Source organism: Martes martes (assembly GCF_963455335.1).
Source record: "Martes martes genome assembly, chromosome: 6".
Classification (NCBI taxonomy): Eukaryota; Metazoa; Chordata; class Mammalia; order Carnivora; family Mustelidae; genus Martes; species Martes martes.
In genome coordinates, this window is record NC_137893.1 from 112,692,656 (window position 1) to 112,712,131 (window position 19,476).

Consider the following 19,476-nt stretch of genomic DNA (forward strand, 5'->3'; position numbering starts at 1 on the left):
AATGTGAATTTAGTGCTAGGATTTGTGGGAGAATTGGAAGGTATTTCATATTTTAGTTTTGCTGTTGGCATTAAAAGTGTCAATGCAAAAACTTTAAATGATCGTTTTTTTCAAAGTAAGATACTTGAGCTCTGGCTGGTGTTAATTTTACTTATATTGGGATACTTAATAGATAACCATATTCCAAGGATTCAATTCACTTTTAATCATTACTGAATATCTTTTATTCTATATAAATCATGTACATTAATAATCATGTACTCTGGCTCATATTTGTGATATTTTAATTCATATATTTGTTTCTTTATTTAGATAGACACACCAGTAATTCAGAAGTAATGTCATTTCATCTGACAATAGTTGGCTTAAAAATAAAATGCTAGTAAGCAGACTCTGTGAAAAAGTTAAAGAATTCTCCAAATTCACAATGAAGCTTCTTCAAAGATGTTTGAGAAAAAACTTTTACCAAAACACAATCACTTGTATGAATAATTATTTTAGAATACACACTGATGTACATACCATAAGGAAATAATGAGAACTACTAAAAATTGTGAATTTTATGTAATTATCTGGTCTTATGATATGAGTATGTCAATGATAAGCTTTCAGCATTTTGCTTCTGTTCTTGGAATCTGAGAGCAAGCCATGAGGATAGCATGGCAACTGGATTTTTGCTGTCTAGTCAAGGGAGTCTACTCACAATTTTGAGTCAAAATTTAGGGGTTTTCTGTCTTTAATGGATTAAAAGATGTCAACTTTCACCCCTTTAAGAATAAAGATAGTGTATTAATCATTTTGGGAAGGTCAAAATAAGGTCATTTAAAACCATCTTAGGATTCATTTTAGTTAGGCTATCACTTCTCCTTGTGATTTAGTTTTGAGTTTTCCAAATAAAGATTTAAATACAGCCATGTCATAAATTGAGTAATTCTATATTTAGAGAAATGAGGTGTCCTGTCGAGGCAAAATCATCAGAACTGTTTCAGATTGCTTCAGACCAATAGCTCTTGGGAAATTCTTTTCAGTGCCAAATAACTGTCTTCCCTAAGAATTTCATTATACTAAAAGGGAAGGTTACAAAGCAATGGGCCAATCAATGTGAAACATTTCTTAAAATTACTATCATTTTGTGAGAAAGTTAAGCTAATGCCACTTAAGTTTGCTTTTATAACAGGTAGAGATGGCTTTAAGCTTTAAGGGTTGAGTACAACCGATTACATACAGTTCATTTGATTTCCTCAAAGCTCAAAGCAGATGAGTGAGCAAGTGTCCAGGGTTACCCACACATAAGCAGAAGGCAAAGAACAGATATTTGTACATTTTCATGTATGCCACATAGCTTTTTGTAAATACGAGTCATCTTAATAATTTTGTCTCAATTTCTAATTAGTCTCAAGTAGCCTTTTACTTTAAGTACTCATTAAGACCCCTATATTGTCAAGTATTTTATAAATTTCTACTGCTTCTCTCAAGATCCCCTTTGTATCATCTTTTAATCATAATAGTCATCATTTACTGTCTCTGAAGTCAACATTTTCAAACCAAGTGTGCATCATTGCTTAATTCACAGAACTATGATATCAGGGATGGATGTCGTCTACCTAATTTAATAAATTTAGACAAAGCCTGACACCTAATAATTTTATGCCAAAAGGGTAATTAAAACATTTACACACACATTTCAAACTAGGTATTTGTCTCTCATGCTATTAGTCTATACTTGAACACACAGTAAAAGCTACATATTCACTTGCTTTTTATAGTTGGTGTCAGTGTCTTTTATTGAGGCTGGTAGGTCTTTAATCATTGCATTGGAAAAATTTGCCAGCAAGTGTCTTTATAAACTCCTTGTAAGAGATGAAATCAGTAGCCAAGTCAGTCACATATATCGACATTTATATTATCCTTAAAAGTCATTAGTCCCTCTTGGCAGAAGCCCTAATACTTTAATCACACAAAGTTTTTTTTTTCCCATAAATATGTGTATATACACAACTTAAAAATAAATCTTAGCACTGGTCGCAGAGCTTGAATAGTCTGGGAAGTCATCAAAAGATTGTAAAAAATAAACATAGGTCTCACACAACACAGGTGTATGTCTTGAAGAGTTTATGCTGCACACAACTGTGCATTTAGCTCCCTTTTCCCCTTCATTTGTAAAAATGTATAAATTAATGGCATGGTCTTGAAGCTAAGCTGCTTGTGATGGATTCTGACTTAAAATAACTTGTATTTTATTGAAGGCTGTAATTTTCCCATCTGAACAGTCACACTTGCTACTTAGGAGATTAAGAAAGATTTAAATGTAATGCATTTCTTTTCCTATGATAAATTAAAGAGCTAAAAATTTTATATTATATTTTCAAAACATAAGAATTTCATATATGTGATCAGACATAGCCATCAGATATAGAAAACTAATTTTTGATCTTAGGCCATTTTAAGACTGGCAAATATTCATGAAACACTCTGGTAGAAATTAATGACTTCATAAGAAAGCCTCAGAAAAGTAGGTGCTTATCAATTAAAGCCATTTTTCAGTGACTGCTGTTTGCTGAGGTTGTTAAGTGGGTGTGTGCATGCGTGTTAAGCATGTGCATATATGTGCGATGTGTTCAGTATGCATATTTGTTTTCTCTATATATGTACATGCAACAACCAGTTGATTAAATGGAAGGCATATTTTCACGATTAAAACTGATTTCACATGGTCATTTATGAATGGAATTGAAAATATTTCCTATCAGATGAAGAAATAGGGTACTTATATTTTGTTACTAACATCTGTGTTCCCCATTTTGTGTGATTTGAGTCATGTTCATCTTTAGAGTAACAGGTGCTAGCGTTGTATATTCTGCATTTTGTTTATAATAGTCATGTGTTATATTTAGATTTCACTTAATTGAAATCATATCAAAAGAATTGAAATCTTAAACCATTCAGTTCCAAAAGCTGCTTCGCCTGTGTTAATAGGCTTCCATTGTGTGTTTTTGCAGCAAGCTTAGTAGTGGAGGAGCGAACAAGACAGATGAAAATGAAAGTGCATCGATTTAAGCAGACAACAGGGTCTGGTTCTAGTCAAGAACTTGATCGCGAGCAATATTCCAAGGTAAAACTAGTAGTATCCAACCAATAGTTTCCCTTTTGAAAATGTACAGTGTGTCTAGCACGTAGGACTAGCAAGCGCCAGTTATGATAGAAAAGTTATCATTCATCTCATGGTGTTGCATCATAACCTCTGTCATCTTAATATCTTCACAAGATCTATAGCTTTGTTAAAATATCAGTTAATTGGGATTTAATGTTTTTTCTAAAAAGAAAATGTAAATACTTCATTTTAAGGTCACTTAATGATTTTTGGTCAGTAGTCAAATTCACAAAAATAAGCAAGATTTATGAAGCTGTTTTATTGCTTGAATCTCATTTAATATTGCATTTAAAATATTAAGATATACATAGATGTATAGTCTAAATACTATTTTAGGTTGATATTGACTATTGAGATTTATTAGTGAATGACATAAGTTATGCAATGTGAAATTTCTTCTTGATCTGTCTTTAGTAAGAAAAGTAAATGATTTCAAAATCTTAGAAACTGAAATCCACTTTCAAGTGGCAATAAAACATTTAATTTATATTTCAGTATTATTTTGTAAGGATGCACTAAGAGTTTATAAACTGCTAATTAGCATCTAATAATTTTAATCAAAATATGTGTAGAATGTTTTTACCTCGTGAAGCAATTTTAAATAGGTGGTTTATTTTAAATATATATTTATTTATATATTATATTTTAATTTTTACCTTTATACTAATCTAAAGATATAAATTATATTAAACAATTATATTATTTATATGTAATATGTTAATACTACAAAAGTGGCAGCAGCCATTATAGAAGAACCTGTGTTATAATTTGATGCCAGGAAGCCCTTTTGGAAGTAATGATGTTTTAGAAATCCAAAATTAAATAAAAACTATACTAATTCAATATTGTGACCTTGAAATATAAATGTAGAAAATCCTACTTATTAGTAAATATTAGAGGTTGATCTTTAATAGCTAGATATCCAGAGACTAATACAAAAAAATAGAGGTGGTCACAACATACGACTTGTCACCAGACTCGAAAAAAGTCCTATGTATTGGATGCATTTTACCACTTTACATCTTAGTCAGCTGCAGGAGGATTTCCAACTAAGACAATGCCTAAGGTCACAGATTCAGTGAGGCTCAGTACCCTAGGACTCTGAAACAACACTTTAAACAGTAAAATTATTTAAAACAAAAAATAAAACAGTGAGCAGAATACCTTGATGTGCCATAGAGTTGCTGATTCCAGCTCCACAAGTCTCTGTGGCTCATAATTATCACTGAGTCAGCTTATTTGTCTGTCTTCTTTATGAATATCATCATCATTTTTGTTTCTTTTACAACAAATGCAGTAGCGATTAGAAGGCAGGATAATTTAAGTTTTCTCCTCCACCGTTGAATGTAGTTATTTAGAAAGGTTCTTTAAATTGGGACTGCTTCATTAAAGCTGGAAATGCCTTGTTAATTTCTTAGCATTATGTGAAAGGATAAGGTCAAATAGAACAGCAAGTCAAAGTTAGGATCAGTATAGGAAACAAGTGGTAAGCAATCAGAGAAATCAGGGTACCACTGAAAGCCATTCTGGATCATTCTGAAGTAGGATTCTAATCATCAATCAGTTGATCAAAACAACTTACAAAATGAAGTGCCTTGGAAGTCTAAACATCCACTAGGGACGCCTGAGTGGGGTAGTTACTTAAGCTTCAGACTCTTGGTTTCCACTCAGGTCGTGATCTCAGGGTCATGAAATCGAGCCCCACATCCGGCTGGGCACAAAGCCTGCTTAAGATTCTCCCTTGCCCTCTGTCCCTCCTGCTCATGCGTGCTCTCTCTCTCTCTCTCTCTCTCTCTCTCTCTCAGATAGGTAAATAAATCTTTAAAAAAAGAAGTCTAAACAACCACCAATACTTAATATTCATAATAAATCAAAAGTAGGTTTATCTCAGTTGGGAGAGTCCATGTTCTCTGACTCATAGAAATTTAGAACTGAAAATACCTGAAATTAATCTTCTATTCCAGCTCTCTTATTTACCAAATTCATGAAAACTGAGGCTTACCCAGCATTAGTAAAGCCTTTCTATGGTGTGATGAGCCCTAGATCTCCTTATCTAAAACTTAGGTATTGCTGTGTTCTGCTTCTTACATCATTGAAATGTACACATCATTCCAGTTTGATTCAGAAGTTCTATAACTTAATTTGCAAGCAGTTAAATTACCATATTCTGTGTTGCTCCCTCCTTTGCACCTTGTTCTTTTTCTACCTCATCACACTTGGCTGTTAAAAAACCCATTACTTTCAAATCTATTACTGTTGTTCTTACTGTATAAATTGATAGTACCATGTTACCTAAATAAAATTTTGATATAGTATCAATAAATGTGAGACCAAGGGTATGATATCTTTAAGAACTTATAATAGGCTAGGAAAAATATATAAGATAAAATAACAAATAGTTAGCTTGTTTTTTATTTTATATGTAAAGTAAAAGATAAATCCTCCACAGTTCTAACAGCCGTATTGTGGCCTAATGCTTATAGTAAAAGTTCCCATTTCATTAGGAAATCATTTAAGTAGTTTACCGTTTTAAGTAGTTTCATTTCCAAGAGAAGGCATTTCAGTTAAACATCTCTTATATACTTGAGAAAAGTTCTTTCTCATTTTTTGTCCTTTCCCCCAACCATTTTATAATTTACTTTATAAAATCATATGATTAAGAACTAATACTGTCATAAATTTAATATTCATTAACTTTTGAACTTTATTCCTTTCTTGATTCTTTTTTAGTGTTTTAATCCATTTGACATTTTGGTTGAACACCTCTGTTGAAATTCTGCCAAATTAGAAATTAGTTAACCATTCTCAAAATATTTAGAACCAAATACTAATAGAACTAGATTTTCTTCAGGGCAAAGAATTATCAGGCAAATGTACTGTAATTCCTAAGATGTTGCAAACCTGGCACCTCCTTTAAAATATGGAACATCCCTAACTCCATCTTGAGTAGGGAATTGGCACTAACTTTCCTTTTGAAAACACACAAGACTGCTTCAGGATCCCTGAAATGTGATGCCAGGCTATTTTTTCAATGATGTTATGCAGTGTTACATTCCTTAATGATGGGGTGAAATTCATAACTGGAGGGTGAGTATGCATTTAGGCACTCAAAATTTAAAGAGTGTTTATATTTCTGTAACCCAGGAACAGCAACAAAGATTGATGTGATGGGTTTTGTAGGTAGCTGCTAAATGTTTATTATTATTTTTAAAAATAGCTGCCCTATAATTAGAGTCTCCCCTCACATGAATGACTTATTTCCCCCTGTATGGTTAGTATAAATTCCTCCTAGTGATATTTTATTTCTCAAAGTACAGTTAATTCATTTCCATTAAAATGTTTAAGTGTTAAATAGGAAATTTAACAAATTATGCTTGATGAAAACTCAAAGTGATTATTTAAACTCCTAACAGACTTTATGAGGAAAGTCTGTTAGGAAATATGTTAGGAAAATGCCCAGGAAATAAGTAAATATAGTTGTAAAAAGTGAATATAAAAGTCTTCAATTTCCTTCAAATAACTAAATGCAAAGAAAACTGTGATGCATTGTTCTTTAGCCCAGCGTAGAAAAATTTAATACGATACGCAGTCTTTTAAAATCCCTTGTTTAATCTCTTCACTGAAATAGCAAAAGTCTATATACAAAAATGTTGAGGAAGAGGTGGCTTATAGAGAAGGAAGATTTCTTTAGTTGGAGAAATAGTTTTGTGTATACTCACATATCCTTATGCTATAGTCTGCAATGCTTATTACTGGCATTTGCCAATAAGGGGAACATTTGTTCTGGCTGTCAACACAGTGGCAGAAAATCTCCTACAGCTGGATACATTTTTACTGTATTAGAGCCCAATTCTTTCATATCCCCTCACGAACAAGCTATCATTTCAGTATGTTTGGAAACATCATAATAATTACATAATATATGTACTTAGCAAAATAGTTTCCAAGACAAGTAATACAGGATTTATATTTGGACCCCACTAACAATATTAAATTCAGACCCTGCTTTGTGAGGATAGCTGTGTAAAACTATACTAAGTTTGTACCACATCTACTTTGTAAATAAAAACAGCTCTGATTGAAATCATGCCAGGATTGAATTGAATCATGCCAGGATCATGCTATAAGATATAACAGAACTAGATGGTAAAACATTATCACTTTACTTTAAAAGACATGTTGTGTTAAATCATATTAATATCAGATCATACATGAAGTTGTATAAGTAGCTCAATTCTGCACATATATGACAATTTTTGGATTACAATTTAACACATGGTTTTCATAAACAACTTACGGAATTATGAAAAAATTCTTTGGAAAAGATAATTTCATTGATAGTCTAGAATTTGGAGTTGTTTCCATACTTGATGTGAAATTCTTTGCCCAGTACATACACATGAGAGGTGAAGAATTAAAACTCACATAAATATCTCAGGCCTGAACTACTCTTATCTGAGGAATTATTAAGTAAACATGATTCTCTTTTCTAGGATTTAAAAAAAAAATGTCTTATACTTCTTTTTGTATATACAGATACAGGGTTTTAGCATCATTTTACTTAGTATACTTTAGAATGACAATTATTGATAAAAATTTTTATAAATAGTGTTTGGATTATTTTACGTTCATTAAAACTCATCTGATATGGAGCATCAGAGGGTAGATAAGTTTTCCTACAAGTTTAATAAACATTTGATATTTTTACATCTTAATGCATAAATGTAAAATTAAATTACTTGCTAAGAAACTTGAATACCCAATGTTTAGTCATATGTTCTTATATTAATAAGTTATATTAACTTCCAGTACCAAAAATAAGAGAAGTCACTTGGTATATTAGTATTTTAAAATTATATATAATTAAGTTTAAGTAATTATTTTATAACCAAACTATTTATTATAAACACATATATAAAATAATAATATGTAAAGCTACTTGCTGTGTCATCCACTGTAGTAAGAGTCAAGTAGAAAGAAGAGGATATTAACTGCTCCGACAACTTTGCGTGTTTTAATCTTCTATCTAACAATTTCTAAAATCTTAGGTAATGAATACCAAAGGCAAATTTAAAAATAAAACATATAGTACATACTCAAATTTTAGTAGGAATCCCATTTTTTTACTTTTGACACTGATAGTTTAAATCTGAAAATGTCTAATGAAAGTACAGTAGAAAGCTGGAGTCCAGTCTCTGCCTCCATCGCTTTACTCCTCTTTGGCACAGGCCCTCAACTCTAATATCAGGCCTTCTTTGTGAAGAGATCCATTTTTTTGGAGAAATTTGAGACACTGTGGTGTCTTAAAACAGGGGAAATGTGTCGGTAAATTGAACGGTTGCAGAAAGAATCAAAAGCACAGACAGAAGCAAGCAGTCTGTCCAATGCATAGAGTAGAGGTGAACACAATGGGCAATAATGAAAACTAAAGCAATAATAGAGAAACCGATCCACTGGAAAAAAAAGGACATTTTGAAGTTTTAAGTCTATGCCAGTAATTTATTCAATGAATTTTCCACCCAAGCATTTAAAGTTTCATAAACCATTTTTTACCACTCAGAGGATGTAGGATTTTTGTATTGGAAATCATATACTACCTTAGTGTTTGAATTGTTTTAGATTCCACACCTGCTTTTATGAAGGTGCACATTTACTTGGCGTGGGCTAAGTAGTCATTAACCTCACCATGTATGTCTCTTTTCCCACAACCTGATGTTGGAGCTCACACTTTCTTGTTTTTAATCTTTAGTATAACATACATAAAGATCAGTACAGAAGCTGTGATAACGTCTCTGCCAAATCATCAGATAGTGATGTCAGTGATGTGTCCGCCATTTCCCGAACCAGCAGTGCCTCACGCCTCAGCAGCACAAGCTTTATGTCAGAGCAGTCTGAGCACCCCAGGGGTAGAATCAGGTGAGTCGGCAATACCGTTTACATCAACTGGGTCTGGATCCATGGTAGACAAATGCAACTAGCTTTCTTGATGTTCTTGCTAAAATACAATTTAGGTGAAGCAGCAGAAACATTTTCCTAACATAACCCAGGGTGGGAGTGGGCTGAGTGTTTATTTGCTGTTGTGTAATATCGCCTATAGACCGTTCGGTACTATCTAGCTTATAATCGTGGTCATAATTTTAGATATTGATCGGAGTCACATTTGTGGGAGTTTCTTCTAATATGATTAAATCCACAGAGCATCCTTTAGTCCAGTGTTAAAAATTCTTTCCTGTGCAGGGCCAGATAGTAAATATCTTGGGCTGTACTAGACAGTCTCTGTTGCATTTACTTGGGGGATGTCATTGTACTGTGAAAGCTATGCAAACAAGTGAGCATGGCTGTATTCCAGTAAAATTGTATTCGCAAAAACAGGAGGTGGGCAACATTTTGCTCATGGGCTGTAATTTGCTGATCTCTTCGTTAGTCCCATAGCAGTTGGCCTGCTTTCAGAGTAGGATTGGGCAGTTGTGATACAAAATACACATCCCTAGCTTACATTCCATTCCATTGTAAGAAATCTGCGTGAAGTTTGTTTAAATCACCCATTGTGCTCTTGTCTTTTTACAAAGCAAATACCCCGCTGAAAGGGAAAAGACTACAGGAATCCAACTGCCATCTTACCTAAAGCGGACTTAATATAGACAAGGTGTATTTTATGTTTGTTCTTAACTAGTTTCCAGAAATACCAGAAATAGAAGTCTCATTGAAGGAATTTAGGGCTTGAGGAGAGGCCCAAGAAATATAAATGTTCAGAATAGGAGCAATTACCTTTCTCATACTCTGAAAAGCCTTTTATCATGCATTGTGATGATGTACAATAAAATATCTTTGAACATTCCTTCTTCCTGGATTTCTCTGTTGAAACAAATTGAGAGTAATTATCTTACTATTAATTAACAGTGTCATATTCAGATAATCTACATGAGCAATTTCAATTGATAATGATGTTTAATAGAACATGCTTATCTCTATTTCTGATGTTCCTAACATGTGGTCCTAATGGAATATGAAGTTTGCTAAAATTTAAGATAGAAGAGCTAATCACACTGAGCTGCCTAAGATCAAGGGGTAAAAATCATTCTAATTATTTTTTTGAAATATTAACAAGATAATATGTTTCAAAACCTAATCAAGTTAGCAAGAGTATTGATCAGTAAGACTTAAACAAAGACTTTTTCACTTCTAATCACTAAAAACAACTTACTATTATAAATATATAATTATATATATTTATAAAACCATAATTATAAAACATATTATAAAATTATTATAAAACCATAAATCTTGGGGTAATTTTTATTTATATTCACAATAGAGCCAAGCACTTTGAGTCCCTGGCTAAAAAATATTACTGGTAAATAGAATTTATGTTACTAGCCAACTGCAGGAATAATCTGTGGGTCCATTTTCATTCTCCTGAAATTTTAGGAATAGTATTCTTCAAAATTTGATCTTTAGGAAAAAATTGGCTATGTGATTTTTGAGGAAGAAAGCAAAGAACAGAAACTTTTAGGCAGTGGGACAAGAGACTATGATTTCATACAAAGGGGTTCAGAAGAAACTACATGGTAGTTTACTGGAGCCAGTGTTACTTTGTGGGAAAATGCCAGTTTAACAAATCAACACTAATTATAACCATATCATGACAAGAAGCAAAAGTTGGAGGATTCTTTGCCTCCTTGGTTCGTATGACTTTTCTTACTTACTGAAGGTGGTGGGGGTAGGGGTGGATTTTAAAAGGGTACAAAGAAATTTCCTGGTAACAAATCCGTTCGTAAGGGGTATTTCTGTTTTCACCTTCCCTTTCCGCTCTCTGAAATTTAGAACACATAGGAGCGGAGAGGTTTTTTTTAATGTATATGTAAGTAGATTAGGTAAATTTAGGTACTAAAGACAATGGCTAAACAAGTTTTCCCCTAAGCTAACGTGAAGAACTACTTTTCTTGCAGTTCCATATGTTGGACCAGTGATTGCTTCTCTGTTTGTGGTACACATGTGATTTCTTAGAATACCTAGCAGGAAATAGAGAGGAAGAAAGAGATATGGGATAAGCATAGCTCTGACATTCAGTCTCGTTATCTTTTCATATACATTCTTCCTCCTGAATATCTTCATAGGCACACAAGAACACCTGTACACACTCATACACGCACACAGAGTTATCCTGCTTCCATCATCAACCATGTGGTGAAAACCTGAGAGTAGGTTGTGGAATGAAAAAAAAAAAGAAGAAGAACAAAATGACACCAATATAAAAATGCTGTGTCTCACTAATTGGAACAATGGTTCAGGCTCTTCAGCCTTTAAATAGTCCCTGTTCTTGTAACACTGTGAAGAATGATTATTCTCAACATAATGCTGCTTCTTGTTTCTTTTTTTTTTTTAACTAACACATGTGTAGGTTTAAAAATTCTATTTATTCAAGTTCATGAATAAAGGATGAACAAGTCTAATCAATTATGATGATAGTATTTATATGTCATAATAAGAATCAGCAAACTTTTGAATTCCTATCTTGTGTAAGGACATCATTATTTTCCAACACCATCTTAAAGTATAATACTTAGGGTACACACTCAAGGAAATTATAATTATAATCTATTTAAGAGTTTAAATTTATTTTGTTTTTATATTCTCATTATATATATCTCTCACTCTCTTGCTCACTCTATATATACTTGTGTCAAATTTTCCTATGACACAAGAAATGTTTTATTATACGTTGCTTTGGATGACTTTTATTCTGGAAGTCAACAAAAGGATTTAGAAGACATTATAGCATTTCCAAAGACAGTGTTCAGTATCCTAAAAGTCAACCAAATACCTGGTATTCCCACAAAAGACTATAAGAAGAAATTATATGACATAATCTTACCCACATTATGTAAAATAATAGTATATAGACACAGAATACCATGTACAGTAAAATTTTAATTTCTTCTATACAAGTATATTATGAACCAAGAAAATGTTGAGATAAACACATCTGAAATGAGCAGTGGGCTACAAAGCCTTCTGTATAATTTCTAGTTTTCCAAACACTGCTTACTACATTTTCCTATTAATGATTTGCAATGCACATTATTGTTTTTAAGATCTTGAGAAGTTCTCTCTTAAAACAACTTGTCTGTCTTTGCTTATTCCAATATGTACCAAACTTACTCCATTGCACAATGCTGTTTTGTTTTGTTTTGGTAAGGACGTCTATTAATATACTGAATAGTTCTTGCAAGCAATTTGGGAAAATCTTTTTTAGGTAATTAGCATCTTTCCACCTAAAAGATAAAATTTTTTTTTTTAAGATTTTTTTTATTTATTTGAGAGAGAGATCACAAGTAGGCAGAGAGGCAGGGAGAGAGAGAGGGGCAACAGGCTCCCCGCTGAGCAGAGAGCCCGATGTGTGGCTCGATCCCAGGACCCTGAGATCATGACCTGAGCTGAAGGCAGAGGCTTAACCCACTGAGCCACCCAGGCGCCCCAAAAGATAAAATGTTATATAGTTGCTTCAAAGCCTGTTTGAGGACAGATAGAGTTGCACACTTATAGGATGTTTACAGGTTAAGAAGTATAAATACATTTTTATGAACAGTTTCTAAAATACCATTTTCGAAGAGTATTAGGGATTCATGGGCCATCACTTGAATCTTTCATGTTTGAGATGATTATGTACCAAATATCCACTCAAGTATGCCACTAGCTAAACTACATGGTTCTGCGTGAATTGAGAAATGGTATCCCTTCCTCCAGCATTCTGAATAGTTCATTCAAAATAGTCCAAAACATCTCATGTTTTCAGAGTTTACGTATGCAGGGGAACTATAGTACGAAAAATATAGACTATGAGGTTTGTATTTGGGGTAAATAAACTTGTGTAGATATAATGAATTAAAAGTTATTTTTTAATTGTCATGAATTAAAACAATTTAAAACTTAAATAATTGTTAGGTTGATTCTTACAATATAAAATCACTTAATACTTCAAAATAATAAGCATCAGTAAAGATTGAGGTTCTTAGTTTTTTAGATTTTTCTGCATGTGCCTTGCAATTCTAATTTAATATTTGCTTAAATGTTCCTCAAGGAATGTTTTGTCATCCAACTACAAAATATGTACAGTGTAGGGGTGCCTGGGTGGCTCAGTGGGTTAAAGCCTCTGCCTTCGGCTCAGGTCATGATCCCAGGGTTCTGGGATCGAGCCCCGCATCAGGCTCTCTGCTCAACGGGGAGCCTGCTTCCTCCTCTCTCTCTGCCTGCCTCTCTGCCTACTTGTGATCTCTGTCAAATAAATAAATAAAAATCTTTAAAATAAAAAAAAATGTACAGTGTATTAGTAGAGGGGGCACAATTGACAATAAAAATGCATAGACTAGAAGTCAAAAAGAATATGCTGAGTTTCTGAGTTCTCTGTGTTTACATTTACATCCGAAGAAGATGTTCATCCCAGAAAGGAGATGAATTTTCTCGGTCTAGCTCTGAATTTTTTTTTCCATCTTTACCATATATCAGTTTTTTTCCAGGCAGACAAATTTCAGGTGTTTTATACAAAACAAAGCTTTAAAAGCAAATGCAAGCATAATCCTGTAGATGTTCTCAGATGTTATACAATTTTAGAAGCTTTGCCAAAACCAACTGTTTTCCAACAGCATTCACATGTGTAACATATGTTCTCCTGGATCTACAAGGTTGGCTTTCTAGAGCTAGATCGATTTTAATAAACAAACTTGAAAAGCAATTTGATGCAAATAATTGTGGGCCTTTTTATCATCTCCTTTTTAAAGAATATTTTCAAAAGCAAAATTATCTTTGTTTTCTACGGTCATAGTTTGAAAGATGAAAGGTTTTTCTTTTAAGGTGGTAAGAGAATTTACTCATGCATTCATTCATTTCTTCAAACCTACTTATATAAGTACTCATTATGACATGAGGTTTTTTTTTTAAAGAAACATTATCTACTATATACAAATAATAATCTTACAACTGTAAATTTACTGAAATTTGGCATTTGAAGTCAGTTGGCATAATAATTACTAAGCTTGGGGGCGCCTGGGTGGCTCAGTGGGTTAAAGCCGCTGCCTTCGGCTCAGGTCATGATCCCAGCGTCCTGGGATCGAGCCCCGCATCGGGCTCTCTGCTCAGCAGGGAGCCTGCTTCCTCCCTTCTCTCTCTGCTTGCCTCTCTGCCTACTTGTGATCTGTCTGTCAAATAAATAAAAATTAAAAAAAAAAAAAAATTACTAAGCTTGTACTGAGAGAAATATGTTTATTTTTATGTATTTATGTTTATTTATAAATTTATATTTATATGGGGTTTTAAAACATTATAGATTATATTATTTGATATTTTAAACTGTGATAGAAAATAAATGCATAGGTTAATATTGTCCAGAAAATCAATTTGACACTGCAGTTATGTTTGGAAAATGTTGCAGAAAATTTCAGATGTATCTTATTTCACAACAGTTCTTCAGTTCAGCAAGGGAATACAGGATAACTTTTAAAAATAATCTTTGGATTTTTTTGTGATGGCATTTGAGAAATACTTAACTGCAAAATCATTTGCTACATTTATAGTTTAGAACAACAAATTAAACTTTCATTTTATATACTAGCGATTTTTTAATGATTTATTTATTTTAGGGGCGGGGAAGGGAGCATGAGTGGCATGAATGAGAGGAACAGAGGGAGAGGCAGAGAAAATCCCAAGCCGACTCAGGTCTGAGCACCTGGCCTGACATAGGGCTTGATCCCAGGACCCTGAGATTATGACCTGAGCCAAAACCAAGAGTCAGATGCTTAACCGACTGCACCACCCAGGCACCCCTTATACTTAACGGATTACTAAGCCTATTGACAGTGAATATATTAAGAGTGATCTAGAGGGAATTTTTTTCTTAGAGCTATCCACCCTTAATTTTGCATGCTTGCCCATTGTACTATGGAATGGCAGTCTGTTGAGATCTATAAAAGTACTGAAAAGAAAGAGGGGAAAGTAACATGGAAATTTGATGATGGGGAGAGAATGAACTGGAACACAATGAAAGATACTGGATATTGAATATCTGAGAAAGGAAAAATATTTTAGTGATCTTCTCGTGGCTTCTTTCACAGCGTCATCTTAGTCTTAATAGCCCAAGGTTGATGACTCGTCACCACTCTTATTTCCTGTGACCAAGTTAAACCTGTAAAGAGAAGGAAGGAAAGAATGTGCCATGTGCCCTTTAAAAAGGGGTATGGTAAAACTACCATACTTGTTAATATACCGTAGGCCTGAGTGTGCCATATATTTAAATTATTATGCTATGCCATTCTCATGACATAGATAAAATCCTGTTTGCCCTATGAATGAAGTGACACAAGTCTTGATAATGGCAAAGCTACAGAGGTCGTAGGACAGGGGAGTAGGTTTTCCTGGTGACCTTCTTCCTTGCAAACCATTGAAGACTGTAGTTTGAAGTAAAGCAGCACTAGTCTTATCTGCAACACCTCCAGCATGCTTCGTTTTTACCTTTCTACTCTGTAAGGTCATTACAGATTCACTAAGGTGTATTTAGTTAAATTCTGGGAATGTCAGTAGGATATTAGATAAATGTTTAGTATACAGTAGACAATGAAAATGGTCAGTTACAATAAGTTTTTGAAAGTTAACAGCAACCCAGAATATCTTATAAAGATGGAGTTATTTGTAGAGGTGATTGTAATTAGATCTTAGTGGGGACTCATTGGGGGAAAAGTACCTATACACTGTTCATGGAGAGGTTTTTTTTTTGGCCTTGAATTTTTTTTTTATTTTATTTATTTTTAAATTTTTAAATTTATTATTTTTTTTGTCCCTGCTGGGCTTTATATTAATGTATAATGTATTATTTGTTTCAGGAGTAAGTCTATGATTCATCAGTCTTACACAATTCACAGCACTCACCATAGCACATACCCTCCCCAGTATCCATAACCCAACCACACTATCCCTACCCACCCTCACCTCCCCAGCAACCCTCAGTTTGTTTCCTGAGATTAAGAGTCTCTTATGGTTTGTTTCCTTCTCTGGTTTCGTCCTGTTTCATTTTTCTCTTCCTTCCCCTATGATCCTCTGTCTTGTTTCTCAAATTCCTCAGATCAGTGAGATCATATGATAATTGTCCTTCTGTGATTGACTTATTTTGCTTAGCATAATACCCTCTAGTTCCACCCATGTCATTGCAAATGGCAAGATTTTTTTTAATGGCTGCATAGTATTTCATTATATATATACCACATCTTCTTTATCCATTCATCTGTTGATGGAGTTTTAAAAGTACATTGTAACCTGTTGCTATTTATAGAAATCTACTTCCCTGTAGTTTAATTTCTTCTGTTAGAGGTGAATTATAGATTCTTTCTAAATTTAAAATAGTTTAAATAACATGTTCAATGGAGATTATAGATAATTATAATTAGAAAAAATTTTCTTTAATTAGAAAAATAAGTCAGTGTGTCTTTGGAAGAGAGTATGAAAAATTTATTCAGGTCTATGATTGTGTGTAAGTCTTTTCCAGTAATTTTCTAATTTAACCTAAAAGAAGTTACACATTTAATTTAATATTCTGTTGTTAAATAAAACAAGAATATAATTCTCTCTGCTGATTCTTATTTTCCCCACAATATATAAGAAATTAACTTACCTGCTGCTAATAGCACGTCTTCAGTATGACGTATTATTAAAGATGTATAAAGTTTAAACATCTTTTAAGTACAAGGAAAATAACAAGTGATTAATCTTAAGGTGAATTGGCAATATTAGAGCAGCTTTCAAATGCAACCATTTCATTCCCTGGGAATACTTTTTAAAGAAAGAAAAATCTATTCCCCAAATTCAAATTCCTTGTCACTGTACAGGATCTGTTTGTAGTTGTGATCTCTGCCATTGACAAGAGGTAAGAACCCTGTATTAAGTGTGGGAATATGACCAATGTCCAGCAGTAGGATTCATGCCAGCTGTGGGAATGTTTTGCTTTTATAAGAGATCGGTCTTAGGTATAAGAAATCCCCCAGTTGCTACGATGTTGGCTAACTTTGCTTCAATGCTATATAATTTTCAGAGCACACGAGGACTTCCTCAAGGGCCAGTTATGTCACCCTTTTGTCTTTGACGTGCTGTGGTTAACATACAAATCAGCTGTATTAAGGATGGTCAGTGCTACAGCAGCTACCGAAGAGCAGGAAGACTGTTTTGAGAGGACTGCAAAATTGTTACTATATTTTTTTTGAATTTTTTTAAAGATTTTTTTTTATCTGTTTGATAGACAGAAATCACAAGTATGCAGAGAGGCAGGCAGAGAGAGAGGAAGGAAAGCAAGCTCTCTGTCAAGCAGAGAGCGCGGTGTGGGGCTCGATCCCAGGACCCTGGGATCATGACCTGAGCCGAAGGCAGAGGCTTTAACCCACTGAGCCACCCAGGTGCCCCTGTTACTATATTTTTATGCCAAAAAATATATAATGGAAAATTTCTAACAGGTTCTTTGATTTCTATTTAACACACTGTGTTTACATGTTTATATTTGCACATTGGAGAACTAAGTGGGGATTATAAACCTAGCTGTATTACATTCACTGGCAGCTAATTGTTTTATTGGTCACCAGGCATGAACTCTGGTTATCAATATTAAATACCCTCTCTTTGGGTAAATATTCCTATTTCTGTGGCAATTATCCTATTATTTGGAATGAATATAATATCCTTTTACTCTGAACCAGTGCTCTCCAAATTTCATCTATTTCATTTGTCACTTTCATAATTTTGCCATAACTGTTGAACATGTTTATTATTATATTTTAGTGTATTAAAAATACTGATTTATTAAGTATCTCTTTTTTGTGTACTGGCATTTTGGTAGATGGTTCACATGCAAGATCAGGAGTGCTGTAACAGCCCTGTAGTGCAATTATTAATAATGTCATTTTACAAATATAGATAAACATGGAGTCACATGGCCAGTATGCGGTAGAGCTAGAATTGAGAGCCTGGTAATTTAACCCTTTCATCATTACGGAGTGAAGCTATTTATCTCTAATAATAATATTCTTTTGCTTTAAACTCTGTTTTATCTTATATGAGAACATAAAGTTTGTTTTATTAGTATCCAATCAAACTGTTCCCATCCTTTTATTTGAAACCTTTTTGTGACCATATGTATCAGCTATATCTCTTGTAAATGGCTGGATTTAGTTTTAGAATTTAGATTTTAGAATTTTTTTCTTCTAGTCTGAAAGTCTCTATTATTTAATTGGCTACCTAATCAGTTTGCACTTATTTTGATTTCTTATACATTTGGAATTATTTCTACTATCCTATTTTATATTTTGCATTTTTATTATTTTTTCCTCTTTCCTGATTGGTTTTTAATTGAATTGTATTTATTTCATTTCTCCCCTCTATTATTCCAGAAATTATACTATTTCTATGATTTTAGTGCCTAATTTAGTGTTTCAAATGTGTGTATATACACACACACACACACATATGTGTATATATATATGTATGTGTGTGTGTGTATATATATATATATATATATATGTTTAAATAATACATTTAAAGTTAAGTATCTCTACTGCCTCCAAGGGAAAAAAAATTACTATAGTCACTTTAGCTCTGCTGCCATCCCTCCACTATTTACATATTTTTTCCAGTATTTTAATTATATTTTGTTTTCTTTCTTTCATCATCAGATGTTATTTTTGCTTCTAAATGCTTTAGAATTAACCACATATTTTCTAGTTTCTTTGCTGATCCTTTCTGATGTGTCTTAGATTTTCATTTTGGGAGCCTTCTCTGTCTTTCTGGAATATATGCATTAGAATGTCACCAGTGAGGGCTATTAGGGTTTAGGGTAGGACTGGAGTTTTCCTTATTCTTTAAGGGTTTTGACCCCTGTAGGCTTTTCAGTTCTGATTTCTCACTGGGCCTGCTCTAAATTTCTAAATGCCCCTCCCAAGGCATTAATAATCCATTAAGCAACCTGTTTTCAGTTCCTTCTTGTTCTTTTGGCTAAGGGGATTTGCCTTTCTTGTGAACTTGGGCTTGCATTGTAATGGGTGTTTCTTGTAATTTTCACATAATTTCTAGGCATTAGGAAGTGAAAAGATTTTCAGAATGTATCATCTCCCACATTGCTAGAATAGATGTTTAATATTTAAGGCATTACTATTTTCTTGAGTTTTTAAATTTACTCACTAAAAGGGTAATCTTCAAAATGAAATTGATGAATAAACAAAAATAATTGTAGGTGTAAAAAGGAAGAACTATGGGCCCAGGACTTTATCCCGAGTTAGAGAGCAAATGTCAGGACAGAG

At 33.3% G+C, this 19,476-nt stretch overlaps 1 protein-coding gene across 50 annotated transcripts in view; it reads left to right on the forward strand.

Annotated features, from left to right (window-relative positions):
* Nucleotides 1-19,476, forward strand: part of RIMS1 (regulating synaptic membrane exocytosis 1) — a gene marked incomplete at both ends in the record, with an annotated part of 221,064 nt that overhangs the window by 117,569 nt on the left and 84,019 nt on the right. For 34 of the 50 annotated variants that reach the window (XM_080806176.1, XM_080806177.1, XM_080806223.1 and 31 more), the window contains 2 exons: nucleotides 3,000-3,112; nucleotides 8,901-9,067. The exons of the other annotated variants lie outside the window; for them this stretch is intronic. In XM_080806176.1, the coding sequence (XP_080662302.1) occupies nucleotides 3,000-3,112; nucleotides 8,901-9,067 (280 nt within the window). The remainder of the gene's footprint in view (nucleotides 1-2,999; nucleotides 3,113-8,900; nucleotides 9,068-19,476) is intronic. 50 annotated transcript variants of the gene reach the window in all.